This window comes from Cherax quadricarinatus, unplaced genomic scaffold (assembly GCF_038502225.1).
Source record: "Cherax quadricarinatus isolate ZL_2023a unplaced genomic scaffold, ASM3850222v1 Contig1946, whole genome shotgun sequence".
Lineage (NCBI taxonomy): Eukaryota > Metazoa > Arthropoda > Malacostraca > Decapoda > Parastacidae > Cherax > Cherax quadricarinatus.
This window is the reverse complement of record NW_027196972.1, coordinates 45,734-69,917: the sequence shown is the minus strand read 5'-3', so window position 1 is coordinate 69,917 and position 24,184 is coordinate 45,734. Positions and strand designations below refer to the sequence as shown.

General features: G+C 39.0%; 2 protein-coding genes across 5 annotated transcripts in view; both read right to left on the bottom strand.

The window, feature by feature from the left end:
* Window positions 1-3,805: 3,805 nt before the first annotated feature.
* Window positions 3,806-14,668, bottom strand: LOC138851002 (sodium/potassium-transporting ATPase subunit beta-like; the record flags this gene model as incomplete). Its single annotated transcript, XM_070081196.1, is given in 6 exon segments — window positions 3,806-3,944; window positions 10,101-10,205; window positions 10,576-10,760; window positions 10,977-11,081; window positions 11,315-11,455; window positions 14,066-14,668. Coding segments are annotated over 6 exon segments (892 nt in total), but the record flags the coding sequence as incomplete, so codon positions are not given.
* Window positions 14,669-14,886: 218 nt separating this feature from the next.
* LOC128693557 (sialin) overlaps window positions 14,887-24,184 on the bottom strand; it is a 37,470-nt gene continuing 28,172 nt past the window's right edge. The window contains exons 8-10 of one of the 4 annotated variants that reach the window (XM_053783319.2): window positions 23,740-23,895; window positions 23,422-23,501; window positions 14,887-15,263 (exon numbers count right to left, since the gene is read on the bottom strand). In XM_053783319.2, coding sequence (XP_053639294.2) covers window positions 15,144-15,263; window positions 23,422-23,501; window positions 23,740-23,895 — 356 coding nt within the window. In that variant the 3' untranslated portion in view covers window positions 14,887-15,143. Of the gene's footprint in view, window positions 15,264-15,666; window positions 16,673-23,421; window positions 23,502-23,739; window positions 23,896-24,184 lie in introns of those variants that run through there. The other 3 variants (XM_053783320.2, XM_053783321.2, XM_053783318.2) reach the window with 3 other exon arrangements.

Genomic DNA, 24,184 nt, shown 5'->3' with positions numbered 1-24,184 from the left:
ATGCCACTACGCTTCTTAAATCTCTCAAACCAACCTTTGCTGGCCTTAAATTCACTCACATCATCACTAGTTGCAGGCATTTTTTTAATTAAATCGTCATGCAACTTCCTAGCCTTTTCACATATGATCGCTTGAGAGACGCTATCTCCTGCTAGCTGTTTTTCATTTATCCACACCAATAAGAGTCTCTCAACATCTTCCATCACTTGCGATCTTTGTTTCGAAAACACAGTTAAACCTTTGGCAACAACAGCTTCCTTGATTGCCGTTTTCTTGCCCACAATAGAAGAGATGGTTGATTTTGGTTTCTTGTACAACCTGACCAGGTCGGTGATACGTACTCCACTTTCATACTTATCAATGATCTCTTTCTTCATTTCAATGGGTATTCTTACCCTTTGAGGTGTAGGGTTGGCACTAGAAGCTTTCTTGGGGCCCATGGTCACTTATTTTACAGAAACAGCACCGAAAACAGTGTAATAATATGAAATATTCCGAGTGTATGCTTGAATGTTACCGCGGAGGCTGGCTGGTAAACAATGGCACGGGCGGCACATGTGAGGCTGGCTGAGGGAGCACATTGGACGCGTCTCGGACGAAGGCCGCTGAGCGGGTTTTTGTCCACTATGCGGGGCAAAATTTTAGCGAACAAAGCGTCCGCTATGCGGATTGTTCGCTATGCAAGGCGTTCACTATGCGGGGGTCCACTGTATACATATATATATATATATATATATATATATATATATATATATATATATATATAATATATATGTTCAGCAGAAGTTTGTGGTTACAGGAAAGTGGGTGCGGGAGGGAAGAGGAGCGATTGGTGGAATGATGATGTAAAGAGAGTAGTAAGGGAGAAAAAGTTAGCATATGAGAAGTTTTTACAAAGTAGAAGTGATGCAAGGAGGGAAGAGTATATGGAGAAAAAGAGAGAGGTTAAGAGAGTGGTGAAGCAATGTAAAAAGAGAGCAAATGAGAGAGTGGGTGAGATGTTATCAAGAAATTTTGTTGAAAATAAGAAAAAGTTTTGGAGTGAGATTAACAAGTTAAGAAAGCCTAGAGAACAAATGGATTTGTCAGTTAAAAATAGGAGAGGAGAGTTATTAAATGGAGAGTTAGAGGTATTGGGAAGATGGAGGGAATATTTTGAGGAATTGTTAAATGTTGATGAAGATAGGGAAGCTGTGATTTCATGTATAGGGCAAGGAGGAATAACATCTTGTAGGAGTGAGGAAGAGCCAGTTGTGAGTGTGGGGGAAGTTCGTGAGGCAGTAGGTAAAATGAAAGGGGGTAAGGCAGCCGGGATTGATGGGATAAAGATAGAAATGTTAAAAGCAGGTGGGGATATAGTTTTGGAGTGGTTGGTGAAATTATTTAATAAATGTATGGAAGAGGGTAAGGTACCTAGGGATTGGCAGAGAGCATGCATAGTTCCTTTGTATAAAGGCAAAGGGGATAAAAGAGAGTGCAAAAATTATAGGGGGATAAGTCTGCTGAGTATACCTGGTAAAGTGTATGGTAGAGTTATTATTGAAAGAATTAAGAGTAAGACGGAGAATAGGATAGCAGATGAACAAGGAGGCTTTAGGAAAGGTAGGGGGTGTGTGGACCAGGTGTTTACAGTGAAACATATAAGTGAACAGTATTTAGATAAGGCTAAAGAGGTCTTTGTGGCATTTATGGATTTGGAAAAGGCGTATGACAGGGTGGATAGGGGGGCAATGTGGCAGATGTTGCAAGTGTATGGTGTAGGAGGTAGGTTACTGAAAGCAGTGAAGAGTTTTTACGAGGATAGTGAGGCTCAAGTTAGAGTATGTAGGAAAGAGGGAAATTATTTCCCAGTAAAAGTAGGCCTTAGACAAGGATGTGTGATGTCACCGTGGTTGTTTAATATATTTATAGATGGGGTTGTAAGAGAAGTAAATGCGAGGGTCTTGACAAGAGGCGTGGAGTTAAAAGATAAAGAATCACACACAAAGTGGGAGTTGTCACAGCTGCTCTTTGCTGATGACACTGTGCTCTTGGGAGATTCTGAAGAGAAGTTGCAGAGATTGGTGGATGAATTTGGTAGGGTGTGCAAAAGAAGAAAATTAAAGGTGAATACAGGAAAGAGTAAGGTTATGAGGATAACAAAAAGATTAGGTGATGAAAGATTGAATATCAGATTGGAGGGAGAGAGTATGGAGGAGGTGAATGTATTCAGATATTTGGGAGTGGACGTGTCAGCGGATGGGTCTATGAAAGATGAGGTGAATCATAGAATTGATGAGGGAAAAAGAGTGAGTGGTGCACTTAGGAGTCTGTGGAGACAAAGAACTTTGTCCTTGGAGGCAAAGAGGGGAATGTATGAGAGTATAGTTTTACCAACGCTCTTATATGGGTGTGAAGCATGGGTGATGAATGTTGCAGCGAGGAGAAGGCTGGAGGCAGTGGAGATGTCATGTCTGAGGGCAATGTGTGGTGTGAATATAATGCAGAGAATTCGTAGTTTGGAAGTTAGGAGGAGGTGCGGGATTACCAAAACTGTTGTCCAGAGGGCTGAGGAAGGGTTGTTGAGGTGGTTCGGACATGTAGAGAGAATGGAGCGAAACAGAATGACTTCAAGAGTGTATCAGTCTGTAGTGGAAGGAAGGCGGGGTAGGGGTCGGCCTAGGAAAGGTTGGAGAGAGGGGGTAAAGGAGGTTTTGTGTGCGAGGGGCTTGGACTTTCAGCAGGTATGCATGAGCGTGTTTGATAGGAGTGAATGGAGACAAATGGTTTTTAATACTTGACGTGCTGTTGGAGTGTGAGCAAAGTAACATTTATGAAGGAGTTCAGGGAAACCGGCAGGCTGGACTTGAGTCTGGAGATGGGAAGTACAGTGCCTGCACTCTGAAGGAGGGGTGTTAATGTTGCAGTTTAAAAACTGTAGTGTAAAGCACCCTTCTAGCAAGACAGTGATGGAGTGAATGATGGTGAAAGTTTTTTTTTTTCGGGCCACCCTGCCTTGGTGGGAATCGGCCAGTGTGATAATAAAAAAAATAATAATAGTATATATATATAAATATATATATATATATATATATATATATATATATATATATATATATATATATATATATATATATATATATATATATGTATATATCTTTCTTTCTTTCAACACACCGGCCGTATCCCACCGAGGCAGGGTGGCCCAAAAGGAAAAACGAAAGTTTCTCCTTTCACATTTAGTAATATATACAGGAGAAGGGGTTACTAGCCCCTTGCTCCTGGCATTTTAGTCGCCTCTTACAACACGCATAGCTTACGGAGGAAGAATTCTGTTCCACTTCCCCATGGAGATAAGAGGAAATAAACAAGAACAAGAGCTAGTAAGAAAATAGAAGAAAACCCAGAGGGGTGTGTATAAATATGCTTGTACATGTATGTGTAGTGTGACCTAAGTGTAAGCAGAAGTAGCAAGACGTACCTGAAATCTTGCATGTTCATGAGACAGAAAAAAGGACACCAGCAATCCTACCATCATGTAAAACAATTACAGGCTTTCGTTTTACACTCACTTGGCAGGACGGTAGTACCTCCCTGGGCGGTTGCTGTCTACCAACCTACTACCTATAATAAATATATATATATATATAATATATATATATATATATAAATATATATATATATATAAATATATATAAATATATATATATAAATATATAAATATATATATATATATGTATATATATATATATATATATATATATATATATATATATATATATATATATATATATATATATATATATATATATATACCCACCCTTACTTTCTAAGTCCAAGAGCCGGATGGGAACCAAAGGACGGAGGTAGCCTTCCTGGTTGATAAAAGGATAGTAATATAATGGTATGCCTGGTGCTGGCTGCTCCAGTTCTCCCTTGTCAGACTCACACCACACAAACACATGCTGCAAACAATTACAATCATTAATAAAAGAAAATACAAACTCGGTGCATTAACTTAAATTGACATGAGAAAAATTTCACATTATTTCCTTAATGCATAGACCCAAATTATGGCCCTGCATGTGTGCATATAGAGTTCTCTGTATTTATTAGTGTATATTCAATGTTTATCTTAGTGCCTACCTTAGAGTTTAAGTAAATCTTAATGTTAGTATCTAATTGGATTGTAACCTAAATGACCCATTTGTGATGAGAGGTCTTAAATCTAATAAACTAAGTATGGAACAGTGCACTATATAAGAAACTAAAATGCGTTAAATGTTCAACTCTAACAGTAAAGAGGTGTCAATAAACATTATTTCCTCAAAGATGCACTGAAGAAATGGTAACCTAAATACAGTATACTCTTGGCCATATCACAATTTGAACACCCATATCCTCCTCCATTTTTAAGCTACCTTAAGAGGATCACACTTTAATATGAAGGGTCTTGTAAAACTAGAAACTCCGTCTCGCCTCTCCCTCTCTTATAAGCTTAAATTTCAGACCCACATCCAGCATATAACTAAGAAAGTTTCCAAAACAGTAGGTATCCTTAAACCATACCACGGGTGGGGATAGAACCCGTGATCAGAGAGTTTCAGAACTCCAGACCGTTGCATTAGCCACTGGACCAGCTAGCCACAATAAGATTCGTCCAACTAGGTATATTTCTACACCATAGGAAGGTTAGCATAGGCACCACTGTGACCACAAATGCAAGTTTTTACAGACGAATCTCCAGCTAGTGTGGTCATGATGAACTCTAGCTCAAGTCCCCTCGCAGTGGTGACGTGTACTTAGCTCAGTGGTGACGTGTACTTAGCTCTGTGAAGACCTGTTTGTGTGCTCTTGAGTGCTGACCTATACTTGGCTCTGTGAAGAAGTGTCTTGTTTGCTCCCGTGGACTGAACCAAGATGCCCTCCATCGAGCAGCTTTACCAGCAGCTTAAGGAGGAATTGAAAGCAGCAAAGATGGAGATACGGCGACTGACCGAGGAAAACAAGAGGATTCGTAGTAGTCCTCCTGTTTCGAGTCCTCAGGTCAAGAAGGGATCGTGGTCAGTGGCTGGACAGCAGGGGACGACGAAGTTGACGATCAAGAAGACGAATGGAAAGCCAGAAACGATGAAGAAGAAAGAGACTGCTGTGGAAACTCCCGTGGAAACCTCCAACGCATTCTCGGTGCTACCCGACGAATGTGAGTCTACTACTGGGATCGTCACGACGAACGACAACAAGGAAGGTAAGAATATTGTTGTTGTTGGGGATAGCCAGGTTAGATACATGGATAGGGCATTCTGCTTGAAGGACAGGAGTAGGAGACAAAGGGTATGCTTTCCTGGGGCTGGGATGGAGGACATTGTTAGCCGGCTTGACAACATCATGAACGGTAATGGGATCAATCCTATTATTTGCCTCAGTGCTGGAGGCAATGATGTAGGCAAGCGTAGAAGTGAGGATTTAGTTAGGAAGTTCAGGACAGCTATAGACATGATTAGGAAGAAGGGGGGGCGCCCTGTTATATGTGGCATTTTGCCAAGAAGAGGTGTTGGTAATGAATGGTTGTCCAGAGCAATTGGTATTAATTGTTGGCTGGATAAACACTGTAAGGATAATGCAGTACCATTCATTGACAACTGGGACAACTTCTATGGCCGAAATGACATGTATGCCAGGGATGGGGTTCACTTATCCAGGGCAGGTGTGGGTTTTCTTGCTAACTCAGTTGAGGGGGTTGTTAGGACTTTAAACTAGGATTAGTTAGAGGTATGGGTTTAGAAATGATTAATAATGAGTATGGATATATTGACTTATGCTCTGATATTAAGAATCTTAATGGTAACTGTCATGGAGTAACTCTGGGTAATGATAATTTCAGAAATTGTGTAAAAACAAAGATGAATAGGAAAAATGTGCAGAAGAAAAAACATATGATGGTATTTTATGCTAACAGTCGAAGTGCAAGAAATAAAATTAATGAACTACGTTTGGTAGCATGTGCTGGGAACTTTGATATCATTGCATTAACTGAAACGTGGTATGATTTAAAGAGTCGGGATATGACTGCTGAGTGTAATATTCAGGGATTTAAGTTGTTCAATGTGGATAGATGTAATGGGAAGGGGGGAGGAGTTGCATTGTATGTTCGAGAAAATATTAATTGTTGCATAAAAACAGGTATAAAAATAGATGGAGCAGTAACAGAGTCTGTTTGGGTAGAGTTCGTGGAGGGTCAAGAAAAACTAATTCTAGGTGTAATATACCGACCTCCAGGCTTGGATCACGATAGAGGGAGACTTCTTTGGGACGAAATTGTTAGGGCTTCTGGACACAGTAACGTAGTCATAGTAGGGGACTTTAACTTTAGCCAAATTGACTGGAATTCTTTGACAGGTAATCTAGAGTCCAGTGACTTCATGGAAACAGTTCAGGACTGTTTTCTGAAACAGAGTGTAACTGAGCCTACCAGGGGTAATAATTTGCTAGACCTAGTCTTGTCAAATAAGGAAACACTCGTGAATAATCTGGAGATCACTGAAGAGCTTGGCGCAAGTGATCACAAATCCATCACCTTTAGCATTAATTGGGAATGCAAGAATAATGATAATACAGTAAAAATCCCTGATTTTCGTTCTGCCGATTATAATGGACTTAGGGAACATCTGTCTAATGTTGATTGGGGTTATCTAGCTAATGATTTTATTGGTGATAATCATACTTATGAATATGAAGGGATCTGCTTTTATGATTGTTTTCTTAATAATGTACACAGTGCCCAGAGTATATACATTCCCAAGAGAGAAATTAGGTCTAATAATAACGATCCCAAATGGGTTAACAGGAGGCTAAAGCATCTATTAGGGGAGAAAAGGGGAATTTATAGGCGCATCAGAAGAGGAGAGGTTAACCTTACTGACCAATATGTTCAGCTTAAAAGAGAAGTAAAAAAGGCGATTAGAAAGGCTAAACGTGACTATGAAATTAGAGTTGCTAATGAATCAAAGACTAATCCAAAGGGGTTCTTTCAAGTGTATAGGACGAAGGTGAAGGAAAAAGTAGGACCTCTGAAATCTGGGAATGGACAGCTGACGGATAATGAACTGGAAATGTGTTCCTTATTTAATGACTATTTTTTGTCAGTTTTTACACAGGAAGATGTAAATGAGATTCCAGTAATTAACAATTATTTGGTTCCTGATGAATTTAAGTTAACTAATATTACTGTCACGAGGGACATGGTTATTAAACAGATAGACAAACTGAAACAAAATAAGTCCCCGGGACCCGATGAGTTGTTTTCAAGGGTACTTAAGGAATGCAAGATGGAGCTTAGTCAGCCATTAACGAGTGTATTCAATGCGTCCATCCTTACCAGTGTTGTGCCAGAGATGTGGAAGATGGCTAATGTGGTTCCTATATTCAAATCAGGGGATAAGTCCACTCCTTCAAATTACCGTCCAATAAGCCTGACATCTATAGTGGGCAAGTTATTAGAATCAATTATAGCTGACATTATCAGAAGTCACCTTGAAGAGCATAACTTGATAAATGAATCTCAGCATGGATTCACGAGAGGTCGTTCCTGCCTGACAAACTTACTGACGTTCTTCAATAGAACATTTGAGGCAGTTGACAGTAATAAGGAATATGATATTGTTTATTTGGATTTTAGTAAAGCCTTCGACAGAGTACCTCACAAGAGACTCTTAAGAAAAGTGGCAGCTCATGGTATAGGAGGTAAAGTTCTAGCATGGATTGAGGCATGGCTTACCAATAGAAAGCAGAGAGTTACCATTAATGGAGTGAAATCTGAATGGGGATTAGTCACTAGTGGCGTTCCACAAGGATCAGTTTTAGGCCCTCTCTTGTTCATAATTTACATTAATGACCTTGATGAAGGGATTACTAGTGACATGAGTAAGTTTGCTGATGATACAAAGATAGGCCGTATAATTCACTCTGAGGAGGATATCAATGAACTCCAGGACGATTTGAACAAATTAATGTCTTGGTCTGAGAAATGGCAGATGAAGTTTAATGTGGATAAGTGTAAGGTACTTGCCCTTGGTAATGAAAATAACCCTCGAAGCTATAATCTAGGTGAAGTAGAGCTTGGTCATACAGAATGTGAAAAAGACTTGGGAGTCATGGTAAGCAGAAATCTAAAGCCAAGACAGCAGTGCCTCAGTGTGCTCAACAAGGCCAACAGATTACTTGGATTTATCTCAAGAAGTATAAGTAACAGAAGTCCAAAAGTTATTTTACAGCTCTATACATCACTAGTGAGGCCTCATTTAGACTATGCTGCTCAGTTTTGGTCCCCTTACTACAGGATGGACATAGACTCATTAGAGAACATACAGAGAAGAATGACTAAAATGATTTACTGTGTAAGGAACCTCCCGTATGAAGATAGACTTAAAGCCTTAAATCTCCACTCTCTGGAGAGGCGTAGAATGAGGGGAGATATCATTGAAGTGTATAAGTGGATGACGGGCATAAACAAGGGAGACATTAATAAAGTACTGAGGGTGTCGAACCAGGTAAGAACCAGGAATAATGGATTTAAGTTGGATAAGTTTAGATTTAGAAAGGACATAGGTTTTCTAACAGAGTTGTAGATGCGTGGAACAGTCTTCCCAGTTGGGTGATAGAGGCTAGGACCTTGGGTAGCTTTAAGAAGAGACTGGACAAATATATGAGTGGGAGGGGCTGGGTTTGATTGGTGTTGGGGGGTGCGGGAGTTGTTTCTTGAGTAGCTCTAGGTAGTTGTCGTTTTGATAAGGACCTGCCTCGTATGGGCCAGTAGGCCTTCTGCAGTGTTCCTACATTCTTATGTTCTTATGTTCTTATGTTTTTACATATTTTCAAATATAACAAAAAAAAAGTTTTTTTTACACATTTTCAAATGTAAAAAAACAAAAAGAAGATCTACTTTTTTTACATACTTTCAAATGTTGAAAAAACGTATATATACGTTTGGACCGTTTATGGGTTAAACTTCAATATCAACCCTCCCCTCAAACTTCTCCTAGACAGCTTCAACAGAACACACAGGCATAACACGAGGCACAAAACACTTATTGTCATCCCTCATGTCTGTCTCACACTTTGCAAAAATGCAATGCACATAAAGAGCCCTAAGATCTGGAACTCTTTGCCTGAAGCAGCAAGAGGTCCCCTGCCCACAAATCAGTTTAAGATCATACTCAAAAATCATCTCATCTATCAATAACAAACCTACCCACACCATGCTAAACCCCAACCAAATTCAAAGCAACTCCCCTAAATACTTTATTATCCCTTAACTATTAAGCCATTTTTACAAACTTATAATGTATGTGTGTACCACTAATTGTACTACCGCATATTAATAATAAAGTAAATGAACTTAATTACAAACTTAAAAATGTATGATTGTATCATAGATTGATTTTATCATAAATTGTACTACCTCATATTAAAAATAAGAGTGAAATACAGAATATTTGTATTCTACCATTGTAAAAGAACCTAATTTCATACTTAAAAATGTAAGAGTGTCATAAATTGTACTACCTCATATTAACAATAGAGTGAAGATTGACTGTATTCTACCACTGTTCACCTGTCTAGACTTAAGTAGTCTATAAGAATTAGGTCAAGTCTGCCAAAAATGCCTAGGCATGATAGTGGCTTTCTTTGCTCCAATCATACTACGTATATGTAAACAAATAAATATTTTATTTTTTTATTTTATTTATTTATGAGTACATACAGTACATGCATTCATCTTATATCCTCTGAATGACTAGATCAAGTACTACATACCAAAACATTGTGCTAACAAAAGAGGGTTCTACAATGTACGTCTTTCTCCATTTTTAATGTTAGTTAGAGACTCTTGCTCTTGATCCGGGGAATTGGAGCCACCCTCCCTTTCCACAAGCTTTGTGTTTTCCCATAAATATAATGATAATATACTATAAGGATATCTTTATCAATATTGTATCAGACACTCCATGACATATTTTAATCACAATATATATAAAAACATCCATGCTTTAGCATGCACCTCTGGTAATGTGAACACCTACAAACACAGTAGCTATTACATATACATTACATAAACTCACCTTTGTGAGAGTTTCCTCCGGGTTATCCGTGTTATTTATATATTTCTGGAGACCATTTGGCAGGTCCTGCAACTTCTTTGGCGCCTGGGGCACCCAGTCAATTATCTGTGAAGGTGAACAGTTATACTACTTCCGTAAGTGCGGTTGTATCCTCAAGCCTTTACCTATAAAATATCATATTCTTAAGAAAGCACTAAACCTGTAATGGTTGTTTTTCGCGCCAGGTGATGGAGGGTGTAGTGGAGGGGGTATATCAGGTTGGATACGGAGATTAAGAGTCGTTCCTCAGCATCAAGGACTCACTTTGATGTTATTTATTTCCCTCTACAATATATATACATAAATTACATTTTTAAAATAACTGAAATACAAGATAGTCTTCTTCCTTGGCTACCTTCGTTACGTAAATGCAACAATTAGACATTTTATTATGAGGACACCACGATGTTGGTCAAGCCAATAATACCTAACCAACCTTGTTGATCTTGAGGAAGAAGCAGGGTGACTTAGTTGTATAGCCCCAGTTATTACTCTCAGTACAGCTGCTGCCCAGATCCTCCACGTTGAAACTGCACACTTCATCTTTAGCAGGTGATTCTTCGGCACAGTTCTTGTACACAATTCTACTGTTCATGTTTGCTGCTGTGCTGTTCATATATGCTGCAAAATTGACCATTAGTGTAAAACAATAATAATCCTTTGCTATGAATTTTATGTAAACAGGCCAGTACATATTTTTTTTTTACTTTTCTGTTCTGGAATGACAAAGCCCCAGCAGGCGAAACTTCTCTTAATAAATGCCCTAAGTTTTACATATGCGTCTTTATCCCACAAAACAAGCCAGTGATACATAATACAAAATGAGATTCACATTACGTTGTAGGAGTTCTCTGATGGATGCGACGTAATGGAGAGACGAGTCGGGTCTAGACGGGTTGTACCACAGTGACCAAAAGTTGGCGGATGGTCGAAATGTCAAACCTCAACCATAATAATGATAGCAATTATTGCAGCAGTAGCAATAGTAGTAGTAGTAATCATAATAATCAATCAAAATTCAAATTAATAAATAAATAATAATTAATCATAATAATCAATCAATAATCATAATCAATCAATAATCATAATCAATCAATAATCATAATCAATCATAATAATAGTTAATCATAATAATAATCATAATAATGTTTCTGCTTGACACAAAGGGTACATACCAGGGTTGGTGAGGAGGGAGTCCTGGGCAGTGTATTTAGGACGGCCGTGAGTGTCAAGGGTCTGGTAGAAGACAGTCATATTGATCGCGAAGAAGGCCGCCAGGAAGGTGTAGAACAACAGGTAGAATCCCAAGATTTTGACTGTAACGACATACACTCAGGCGTTTGCTCGGTGTGTAATTACTTATTTGTAGCTACTGAAACAGCTATGTTTGCGGTGTCCCGTCTTTAGTAAGTTTTTCATCATACCGTATTCCCCTCCCCACCATGTACGTATACACAAAAGATTACATTTCTCGCCAGGAGTTATATTTATCACTGAAGCTTGATAAATATAACAAATGATTGCTGGTATACATTTATCATTCATACTTTCAGCTTGGGCATCTTTAGTATTTTTAACCTTTCAACTGTAGCCATACTGTAGTTCTTTGTATCTTTCTAAATTATCCTTTTTTTTTTTGTAAGTGTGAGACCACACAGCTGCTGCATATTCCAGTTAGATTTAGCAAAGCCCACAGGAATTGTTATTTGAAAAAAAAAAAATATAAAATGTTTAGATTTCTAGATTTGCATATTAATCAACGGCTAGAGAGACGAAATTTCTTTGTGAAAAAAATTTTTACATTCTTACTTTAGAAAATAGAATTCTTTGAAAAAGTTGGAATGCTTTTTTATTTTTTAGGGTTAATTGTTCTCTAATCACAATGACTGCTCTATGTATTCTTATGGATGATAATTGGCTATACCTGGAGTATACCTGTAGAGGGATAACTATGCTTGACTTTAGATGTCAATGGATTATCGTGTCTTTGTTGTAACAATATAGTCAGTATTTAATAATACAAAAGTACCTGAAAGTTGAGTTATCCGAGCTAGTAATTAAAAAGCTGCACAAAGCAAAAAAAATAACATTTGACTTTTCGTACTCTCGACGACCATGTTGTTGCTGACAGAATTGTTAACCAAATAGTAATCTTACTGCTGCCTGTGAAATCCACAGAAAAAAAAACACGTTCTTCACGTAGTGTGAAGATTGGCTGGAATTTAAAGGTAAGGGGAAATGTAACAGATATCAGAGGTGGAAGCAAATTGGCTTCAAATATGATTTCAGGAAGTATTTTTCTTTTTAAACTCCACAGGACTTTACACTAATTTAACTACAATAAAAAAAACTTATTTTATAAGGAACATGAGTATGAAGATGAGAAGGCATATAGAAACTACGATTTCGTGAGTAAAAAAGAGCAGAACTAATATTATGGATTGGCAACAGCAATGACGCATCAGTTGACAACCTCACATCACCCAGACCTTCACAATGGTATAATAACTCACCCAGACCTTCACAATGGTATAATAACTCACCCAGACCTTCACAATGGTATAATAACTCACCCAGACCTTCACAATGGTATAATAACTCACCCAGACCTTCACAATGGTATAATAACTCACCCAAACCTTCACAATGGTATAATAACCTATGTGACAAGTCAAGATACCTTATTAATGAAAGTAAGTTACCAGATATACTAAGCAAATTTCCTAAATTTGCTTGTAACAGATAAGTGAACTTTAGATATGTAGATATAAATCCAAATGTACACCTGTTAACCCTTTTGGGGCCTAGTTCCTAGGCCTTTTGTGCATCCATATGTTCTTGTGATACCGTTCACAGGATGGATATGAAGTGCACAATAAACTAGCCACTCCGGTGGCAAAATATAAAATCTAATCTTCACAATGCAAGAACTAATATATGCTTCACAAAGATCGTCCTCACACCTATAAATAAATATATAAAGGCACTGTGAGTATCTCTACCCACCATATACTAAGCCTGAAGTTATTTTGTTCTCTATCTCTAAAGTAAGATTATTAAGTATTTGTTGCAAGAGTATCACTATTTATGAGCGGAACGTGATTTTTAGGCTATATATTAAGAAAATATTGTTTTACTAATATATGATTAAATACTGGCAATACTCCTGTCCAATTTCCTTTACATGGTCTACCAATGTAGAAATTTTATTTTTTTCTTGTAACATCATAATTATTTTGTGGAGAGAACAAAAAGACTTGTATTATATAATTAACACCAAATAAATATCCATTTGGCATTGCTTCATCATTGGAAAGTTGCCAAAATAACTCTGCCTTTGCCATGATTTGTCATGCAACACAAAAATGTTGCAGAGAATTTTTTTGGGCCCATTTTCATGAAACTTGGTATATTCCTTTTAATCCTCTTAAATACATATACCCCGACACTCAAAAAAAAAAAAAGTGGAATCGTATGACAGGAACAAAAATTATGGTTCAGAGGTCATTCTTACCTTAATTACGATTGCATGCAGCATTTAACAACCAGGCAAGAATACTTTAATCTCTGAAACTGGTATTAAATCTCAGCATATATACACAGAGAGAAATACACCTCTAGGTGCATATTACATGTCTAGCAGCGATTATAATGGTGATGGTGAGGTGTCCTCGCCTAAAATAATAGACAAGGCTGAAAAAGTCCAAAGACGAGTTACAAAATACGGAAAATGATTGAAAACAATATAATTTATAATTATAATCATGGGATAGCGCTAAACCCGTAAGATTATACAGCAGCTGAAAATAAAATGGCGCCGTTTCCTGTTAGGAGTAACATGATAACCGCATGTAAGATAACTGAAGACACCGCCAACATAGCTCTGCTCCTCTAGCTACAAACCAATTATCTCACACTAAACTTACCCCAAGATAACCAAGTTCGTCTCATGAATTCATTAGTGTTGGGGTTCCAAATGAAGATCTTCATGTCGTTGCAAAAACCCTTAGATTGAGGCGGTTTTCTATTGTAAGGGACAGTAGGGGGCCTGTATGGCTCCCTCTTGGATAAAAACCTGTGCCTCTTGTACTCTTCGTTGGTGCTCGTATCAGTGTTGAAACTATATTTAGTTTTGGAGCTCATGGTTGCTACGTCCTGCCTTTGCGCACACTCAATATATACTAACAGCGTTTACCCTCCAGGCCAGTGACTTACGCATTGGCCTGGTTTCAGGACTCGCTCAACATGGGTTCAAACCCCACCAGTTCCGTGTTTTTTTTTATTATCTTTATTAATATTGTTACATTCTCAGTTACTATTGTATTCACCGGGAAGCGCTAGCTCCACAGGAGTCACATTGCTTGGACAATGGGAGGTAATCAGGTTTAACATAGGAGTCACACTGCCTAGGGAATGGGAGGTAATCAGGTTTAACATAGGAGTCACATTGCCTAGGGAATGGGAGGTAATCAGGTTTAACATAGGAGTCACACTGCCTACGAAATGGGAGATAGTCAGGTTTAACATAGGAGTCACACTGCCTAGGGAATGGAAGGTAATCAGGTTTAACAGGGGTCACACTGCTTAGGGAATGGAAGGTAATCAGATTTAACATAGGACACTGCCTAGGGAATGGGAGGTAATCAGGTTTAACATAGGAGTCACACTGCCTAGGGAATGGAGGGTAATCAGGTTTAACATAGGAGTCACACTGCCTACGAAATGGGAGGTAGTCAGGTTTAACATAGGAGTCACACTGCCTAGGGAATGTGAGGTAATCAGGTTTAAAAGGAGTCACACTGCCTAGGGAATGGAAGGTAATCAGGTTTAACATAGGACACTGCCTAGGGAATGGGAGGTAATCAGGTTTAACATAGGACACTGCCTAGGGAATGGGAGGTAATCAGGTTTATTCCAAGGAAGGAGAAGGCACCTTCACTTTTTTTGGATCAAGCACCCGTCGCTAGCGTACGAAGCCTTCTCTACGAGGGTATGGTAGGGATGTTAGTGGTTTCTTGTTATATTGATGGCGGTAGCGATAAACCCGGTTGGGATGTTAACATGTTTGATCCAAGGAAGCAAAGGGTGACTCCAGCTCCTTGGATCAAGGGCTCTCTTGCAGTCCTGAAAATAATTACAAAAATACTGTAGCTCCGAATGCTCACTTTAGCTGAGGAGCTGTGCTAACAATGTTTGTTTTATATAATTTATTTGACGAGTTGAAACACTGAAGTAACAAGGGTCATTATTTTTTATTAATGCCATATTGTTAGTTGATTAATGGGGTTTAAAGCCTAAGGCTACACATGGCTAATTAAGCTCCTCGCCAATATTTTCACTACCAGTGAAGAATACTTTAATCCCTATAATAAGGGTTAAAATAAACTCACCATATATATATATATATATATATATATATATATATATATATATATATATATATATATATATATATATATATATATATATATATATATATATATTGAGATAAATACACTTCTCGGTGTATATATCATGTGTGTATGGTATTTCTGTGCATGAAACCTGTAGACTTAGACTAAGCAGTATTTACAGAGGGTAGACTATATGTACAATATAAATCAGGTTATATTAATTTTATTTACAAAGTATTATTAGTAAATATATTTCAAATTTATACATATATCCTGCATAAACATAAAAAAAAGAGGAATACTATATAATACTTTCATGTTTTCAGCTACAACCTCACAGCTCGGAAAAACAATCAGAACACAAACTTAGAAGACTATTGAGTACTGTTCCATCTTAGTTTGGTAAGCAGTCAACCCGTAGTGGTCATACAGCGTCTGGGAATGAGATGTAATCGAGCTTGATCCAATGTAGTTCCAACTCTTTGTATCCAAAGCCCTTCACTAGCATCAAGAATAAAATATTCTTATTTGTACCATTATTATCTCCCACTAGGCTCACCTGGCAAGCAGTAAAATACCACGAAAACACATCATAAATAAACTAACAGAAGTGGTAAAAAAAATTATAGAAATCTCAGTTCCTCAAAATTATGATACATTTCAGTATTAGAAGAATAAACAGAAAACTAATAAAACTGAAGGAGGGGTTGGGAAGTTGCAATAAGCGGTTAAATAAGAGTACAATATGAACTGTGATGTCAGTACACTTCTGGCAAGACAATTGAATAAATGATGGTAAATGTGTTTTCTTCCTGTCATTCTGTCTTGTCGGAAGACGACCCTTGAGGTAAATAAAAAATGTATCTCGAAGTTATACATATCACAGAACAGTTTTGCTTGAACAAGTACCAAAAAGGGTATACATATCAAATAAGCTATATGTTTATGTACCAGAAATTAAAAAAAATATTACAATGTTAAAAACAACCGTCATTAAAAATGTTCATTAATGACGGAATAATCTATATCTTCATAATAGTTCCAATCTTGAACCTGCGTAGTGACAGTAGCCATATAGATGATGCCTGTCAGTAAATACAGTCCACTAGTCAGCAGCAGTGAAGTAGCCCAGTCACCTGTCTGGACAGATCAACACTGAATTAAAATTATTATTATCACAATAGGTCATAAATCCGTATTGGTTATGGTGTGCCAAATGGATGTGTAGGTATTCACCCCCCTGACAGCGGTCTGAGCGATGTATGGTCAGGTGCTGTGTAAACCCTCACCTGTGTGGTGTGGCCGCCGTGTAGCACGATATCAATAACTATATTCACACAGTGTGGGTGTGTCGTGAGACGGTGGGGGATTTGGTTATCAAGCTTCGTTTTCTGCAGGCAAAGTTTTATAGGACGATGAACAGGAATAAGTTTGTATGGTAGGACACGGGAAGTTTCCGATTTGGTATTTAAAAATTAATGTAGGGGGATTGTTGGCATTACAACAAAGGTGGAGCCCCTGCCCTAGGGGGAAAAGGGTAAGTGTCTGGGTCTTAGTAAGAGTTCTGTGCTTAAGTGAATAAGTGGGGAGGGAATGCTGTGCAGAATGTGAGAAACGTGTGATGTGTATCACACGATTTTCTGTACTTGTTCCTGTAATATATATATATATATATATATATATATATATATATATATATATATATATATATATATATATATATATATATATGTGAAATAAGATCACAGTAAACAGGTGATTTCAGAATATGCAAAACAACCACTCTGAAAGAATAAATTCCAAGCGATATATATATACAAATATATATATATATATATATATACATATATATATATATATATATATATATATATATATATATATATATATATATATATATATATATATATATATATATATATATATATATATATATATATATATATATATATATATATATATATATAGAGATATATATATAAATATATATATACATACATATATATATATACAAATATATATATATATATATATATATATATATATATATATATATATATATATACATATATATATACATATGTATATATATATACATATACATATATACATACAAATATATATATACATATATACATACAAATATATATATATATATATATATATATATATATATATATATATATATATATACAAATATAGGGAGGTACCACCTCTAGAACTGTCATAGGGACCCTCATCCTCAGAGAAAAGAATAAACTTGCTTCAGGGAAAACTCAAGGTTTTCCCTGAAGCTGTTTGAGAATTTTCTCCTACCACCCCCTATATTTCAAGTATGTTTTATTTAAAGACAAAATACATTGGCCAAACATTCACAAAAATACAACAGAAAGTAAAACAACATAGGTAACTCAGAGCTACATCTCGAATACTTCGTCCAGCTCCCCTGCGGTGGGCCGCGTGCCCAGAATGCTGCAGGCATTTCCTCTCTGGATCACAACACTGAGTCTCTGAAAGAGGAAGCTGGTCGCCCTGTGGTCCTTGGTTTCTATGATGAGCTTTTCACCCAGCTCTTTGAGGAACTTTAGAGCACACTTGCCCCATGCTCCAAGGGTCTCCGACCCTATTGGAATGAAGTTATAGCAAGGGGGAAGGTCTTCATATTTTCGGATCTTCTGGGTCTCCCTGTGGCTGGCAGCTCCACCCCCTTCCACTACAGAGTATGGCAAGTAGGTGTCTGCCAATGTGGCAGCACAGGTGTAGTCCCAGGCAATCTGCTTTCCATCCTTCCAGGGTAGCATAGTGGCTCCATCAGGACGCTTTTGACTTCCATCAGACCTCTGTACTTGGGGTTCCCGTTGAGCTGGGCAACGGGCTGTGGCGAGGCTTCTCTTTATTATGTCATTGATCTCCTCATGTCTGGCATACTTCCCTTCTGCTGTGTGGCACACAAGACCATGAAGTCCGAATTGATCAGCTGTCGCCCTGCCGCAAATACACCTATGTTCGGTGAGGATGGGGGCGGCTAGGCGAAGAGCAACACCAATCCGAATGGCCTGTGGGTCGAGACGGGTGCCCAGGGAGGAATTGGGAACAGCTAACAGGAAATCTCCTGAGTGTGGTGCCTTCACTGCCAGGAGACGAGCTTTGTTCTTTCCTGAAGCATTGGAGAGCATTGTGTTGGCGATTTTTTCCATGATCGGTTTGTCCCAGTGGGACTGTTTGTGCTGTTTGGGAGGAGCTGGTCTACTGGAGGAGTCTGTAAGGGTGTCCCACCGAATCGCTGCTTCAGTAAACCTGGGGTCTTGAGCTCCTACCAAGTCTCTCAAGCGTTCGGGCACTATCTTCTTGACTAATGCACTGGAAGCCAAACACGAAGACAGAAAAGCAGGTAAAGCAACATGCGTTGCTTTACGCACCCCTATACCTCCCAGTCGCACTGGGAGGGTTGCCTGATCCCATTGCTCATCCTCTAGTGACAGGTTCAGTGCCTTCTTAAAAGTTGATCTCAGGTGTGCGTCATATTCATCGAGTGTTGGGTTGTCAAAAGAGGGTGCACACCTCAAGAAGTAAGTGAGTCTTGGCATAGTAAGACACCTTGTGAGGAGATACAGAGCATCATGGGCATCAAGATCGCTTATTCTCTCCTCCATTCTCATCAGGTCATTCAATTTGTCCCTGAGGACAGTATGGATGGCCTGGTGACCCAGCAGTGCCCCCAAGAGGGTACTGTTGGACGGAGTTGTAGTTGAGACTTCTGGGAGGATTCTTCGCACAGCATTGATTATTTCCTGGTTCGCTGTGATGATTTCACACTTGGAGGGATTGAGGATGAGTCCCAAGTCTTCTCCCTGTGTTTTCACCAGTTGTAGGTCCCCCACGAGGGACTCTTCAGTACCTGCCAGAGTGCTGTCATCCAGGTACCAGATATTGAGCTCACTGCATAGGCTGGAAGTTAGTTCTCTTACTGCCAAGCAGAAGAGAAGTGAAGCGAGTGGGTCACCCTGCTGAACACCCTCTGATGATTGAATTTCATGTTCTCCAAACAAAAGAATTAAGGGTTTGCTGTAGCCGGCTGAAATGAAGGGAAAGAGACTGGGGAACCGAACCCTAACAGCTGGCAAAACAGCATCTCTCTTCACCATATTAAAGGCATTTCTAAAATCAAGTTTGACTATGGCCTTGTCTTCTGGTAGGTCCCTGATGTAGGCCCTTGCCGCATGAGCTGCAGCTTCACTGCCTTGAGAGACCCCAAAGCCCAGTTGGTGTGGCTGGAGTAAAGTGGCAGCTTCTAGGCGAATGTTTCTCACTGCTGCTTTGGCAACGAGACGGCGAAGAGTGTTTCCAACTGCAATGGGTCTGATTCCCCCATCCCTCTTCTTCAAAGCACATAGTGAGGCTCCAAAAAAGAAAGGTTTAATTTCTTCTGGGATTCGCCCAGGCAGGCAATTGTTGACGAAAGTTGTTAACTCGGTGAGAAGAATTGATGCAGATTCACCGAGTACTGGATTTACCATCTCTTTGAAGTGCTGAGGTCGAATTCCAGTGTAACCTCCTGCAGATCCTGCTGGAAATGACAATATCGCCTTATAGACTTCCGATTCTGGCAAAATTAATTGTTCAGTGATGGGGTCTTCCTCAGGGTTGTCGTTGATGGCTATGGTGTCCCTGGTTGGATGCTTGTCTCTTAGTGCTTGGGCCGTGGTCTCATCCTTGGGGGCTACAGTGTCGTCACTTGTAATTATTCTTATTGCTCCCACTGTGTTACCTTCTTCAATTTTTTTGCTAACCTGTGCGCAAATTTTCTCGTTTTCAGTGGGACTTTTCTTGGGTCTACCTCTTTGATTCCTGCGATGATGGGGCAGAGGGACACAGTTATCCGTTCTTGGGTAGTTGCGCACTGCCTTGATAACTGACGTGGTTAGCAGTTTGCCTCGTCTTTCAGGAACTGCAAGACAGACATTGCCGAACAAGAGTAGGTTGCGCCATGCTTGGATGGTGCCTCGGGCTTCTAAGTTGGTGGAGCCTCCATTCACCCGCTTAAGAAGGTCTGTGAATTTCCCTGCTGCATATGGGCGAGCCGCTTTAGGGATGTGGGATAGTGTACTGCTAGCAGTCGATTTGAATGCCAACAGAAGGTTATCGCAAGTGACGAGGTTGCCATTGGAATTGTCATCTGCCTGTGGAGGCTGTGGGCTGCTCTCTGCTGGGGGCATATGTGATCCTGCACACCCATTGTGTGCACGAATGCGGCCGTCCCTGTTGCGTGCTCGAAACTCTCCACACACCTGACATGTGCCTCTTCTTTCATTGTTGGGTGCATTGTTTCCCTGGCTTTGTGGCTGGCTGGCTTCATCGTCTGCCATACCTCAAACTGTGTGGTAAGCCCAGGCTGAAGGGAAAATGGCGCATGGCACATACCGCATGTGGTTCATGGTGGTGGTTGGGGGGAGGAGAGGGGTGTCCAGTCCTTGTGGTGGGCGGTGGAAGAAAGGGAGGAGTGGAAGATGTGTGCTGAGGCGGAGTAGGGCACTCACTCCCTCCCAGGACAAGTCACTATACACCACAATGCTCTGTGCACATGTTACTATACACCACTATGCTCTGTGCACAGCCCCCACTATCAACGACACACCGCTATACACTTCACATGCTATGAGCATACCATGCACATACTATGCACTGTACACTATAGACTATATACACTATACACACGGTGAACAAACACTCCATTGTTGTAACACGAGCACACGGTGTATGCGCGCCTGTTTGGGGAAGGGGGGGACAGTTTTACCCCTCAACCTCCGCCTCCTCCTCCTCCATAAGGCCTCCCCTCACCGACCTCTCCTACCCATAGGTGACCGTTATGTTCCCTCACTGAATTCACATACACAGAACTTTTCTTGATTCTGACGGAATAGACGAAATGCGGAGTCTTCTGGCCCTTTCCAACACGACCAGCAGATATTCACACACCAGCCTGTTGATGATAATCCTGGTAGGTGTTCTTGATTGGACGATATTGTGCCAAAATCACAGAGCAGGATGCCCACAGCCTCTCTCTGGCAGAGGTGCCCGATATATATATATATATATATATATATATGTATATATATATATGTATATATATGTATATATATATATATATATATATATATATATATATATATATATATATATTATTCTTTCTTTCAACACACCGGCCGTATCCCACCGAGGCGGGGTGGCCCAAAAGGAAAAACGAAAGTTTCTCCTTTTACATTTAGTAATATATACAGGAGAAGAGGTTACTAGCCCCTTGCTCCCGGCATTTTAGTTGCCTCTTACAACACGCATGGCTTACGGAGGAAGAATTCTGTTCCACTTCCCCATGGAGATAAGAGGAAATAAACAAGAATAAGAACTAGAAAGAAAATAGAAGAAAACCCAGAGGGGTGTGTATATATGTGCTTGTACATGTATGTGTAGTGTGACCTAAGTGTAAGTAGAAGTAGCAAGACGTACCTGAAATCTTGCATGTTTATGAGACAGAGAAAAGGACACCAGCAATCCTACCATGTATATATATATATATATATATATATATATATATATATATATATATATATATATATATATATATATATATATATATTCAACAAGTCGGCCGTCTCCCACCGAGGCAGGGCGACCCAAAAAGAAAGAAAATCCCCTAAAAGAAAATACTTTTATCATCATTCAACACTTTCACCTCACTCACACATAATCACTGTTTTTGCAGAGGTGCTCAGAACACAACAGTTTAGAAGCATATATAAAGATATATAACATATCCCTCCAAACTGCCAATATCCCAAACCCCTCTTTTAAAGTGCAGGCAATTGTACTTCCCATTTCCAGGACTCAAGTCCGGCTATATAAAAATAACCGGTTTCCCTGAATCCCTTGTAAATATTACCCTGCTCACATTCCAACAGCTAGCCAAGTCCCAAAAACCATTCGTGTCCATTCACTCCTATCAAACACGCTCACGCACGCTTGCTGGAAGTCCAAGCCCCTCGCCCACATATACATATGCATATCTGTATGGTTACCTTCCATATTTATTGTAAAATACCATATGGAGGTTTATATTGGTTATGTTTCAGCACCTATTATCATCTGACATCATCATGCACTTCTGAGGTTAGGTGTTATACGTCATTGTATGTGAATCGTAGTGGAAGTTTAGCACAGTGTGTATTGTGGTAGTGTATATTTTGTGTTAGGAAAGCACAAGTGCCACTAAGTGTTTAGGTTGCCTAGTAATACTAGTGTTGATTACTTGTTCGTAAACTAGGAAATACAAAGATATTCCTATACGTTCCTCTCTTTTGGTCAATTAAAATGTTCTTTGTACGTCTTGTGCGTATGAAGTTTAGCTAAAGTACCAGATTATATGGCCATAACATGTTACTACAACCGTATTAATAATTCTATGCAATTAACTGCATTTTTAATAGTCTAATGTTTATAAAGTTTTGGAAAATGTTTACAGCTGAGTATATTTTGTGGTAAGGCATATCTTGTGTAGATTATTATTATTATAATAAAAAAAGAAGCGCTAAAGTATCTTGTGTTGAGTGAATGATGTGTGAGGATTGCATTTATAATATATTATGTAAGTGTTTCACTTACCTGTTGGATGGGTTCCTGAGTTTTTGGTTATCAATAATACTGTCAAGTTTTAGTTATGTTCGACATACCTGTTATGTATATAAAGTTTTAAATAAAATAAAAATTATTATTATTATTATTATTATTATTATTATTATTATTATTATTATTATTATTATTATTATTATTATAAAAGTCATAAACCTGTATTGGTCATGCAGTCCAAATGTGAAAAAATAAAAATGAGAGCATACCTTTGTAACCATTTCTGCTGTAACAATGGGAGCCACAAAGCCACTGATGTTACCTATTCCCAGCAACCCTGACATCGTCCCTGCATGAAGGATTCAAAGCATGAATACACTGTTATTTGTTTCTACTTATCACTTAGTTTGAGTGTCATAATTTACTTGTGTCTTCAAAACACCTTATGGAAGCTCCAAACAAACTACTGACCAGCAAACAATGCTCATCGGCAAACAATACTCATCAGAAAAACCTATGACGTTGCCTCCTGGTGGAATCAAATTGAGTCTCACTGACCAGGGATGGAGCTCCTTTACAGTACTTACCAGCATAGTTTGGTGCAAGATCCATGGGGCTGAGTGTGAAGGAACTGAGTGTGCTGGAGACACCGATCATGACTAGCACCAGTAGAGTAGACACTACCCACTTGTGACACCCTGCCAACACTATGCAACAAAGACTAGCTACCACCATTATCATTCCTGTTGATGGAGAAGCGCCAAGGTAATAGGAGGTATTAAGGAATGATCCAAGAAAGGGAGAGGTAGCTCCAACCCCTTAAATCAAGAGTCCTTAACCAGCATCAATGAACCTCCCTTGAAGGGACGAGTAATGTGGAAGCGTTAAACATGCAGGGGTTAGAGAGCTCCTGGGAATGGGAGGTAATCAGGTTAAAGCTGTAAAGAGGGAAGGCAGCCCCTCACCAGCTGTTATTTTTATTAAAAATTACGTTAAATAATTCATTATTCTTGTAAACAACTCAATACTTGC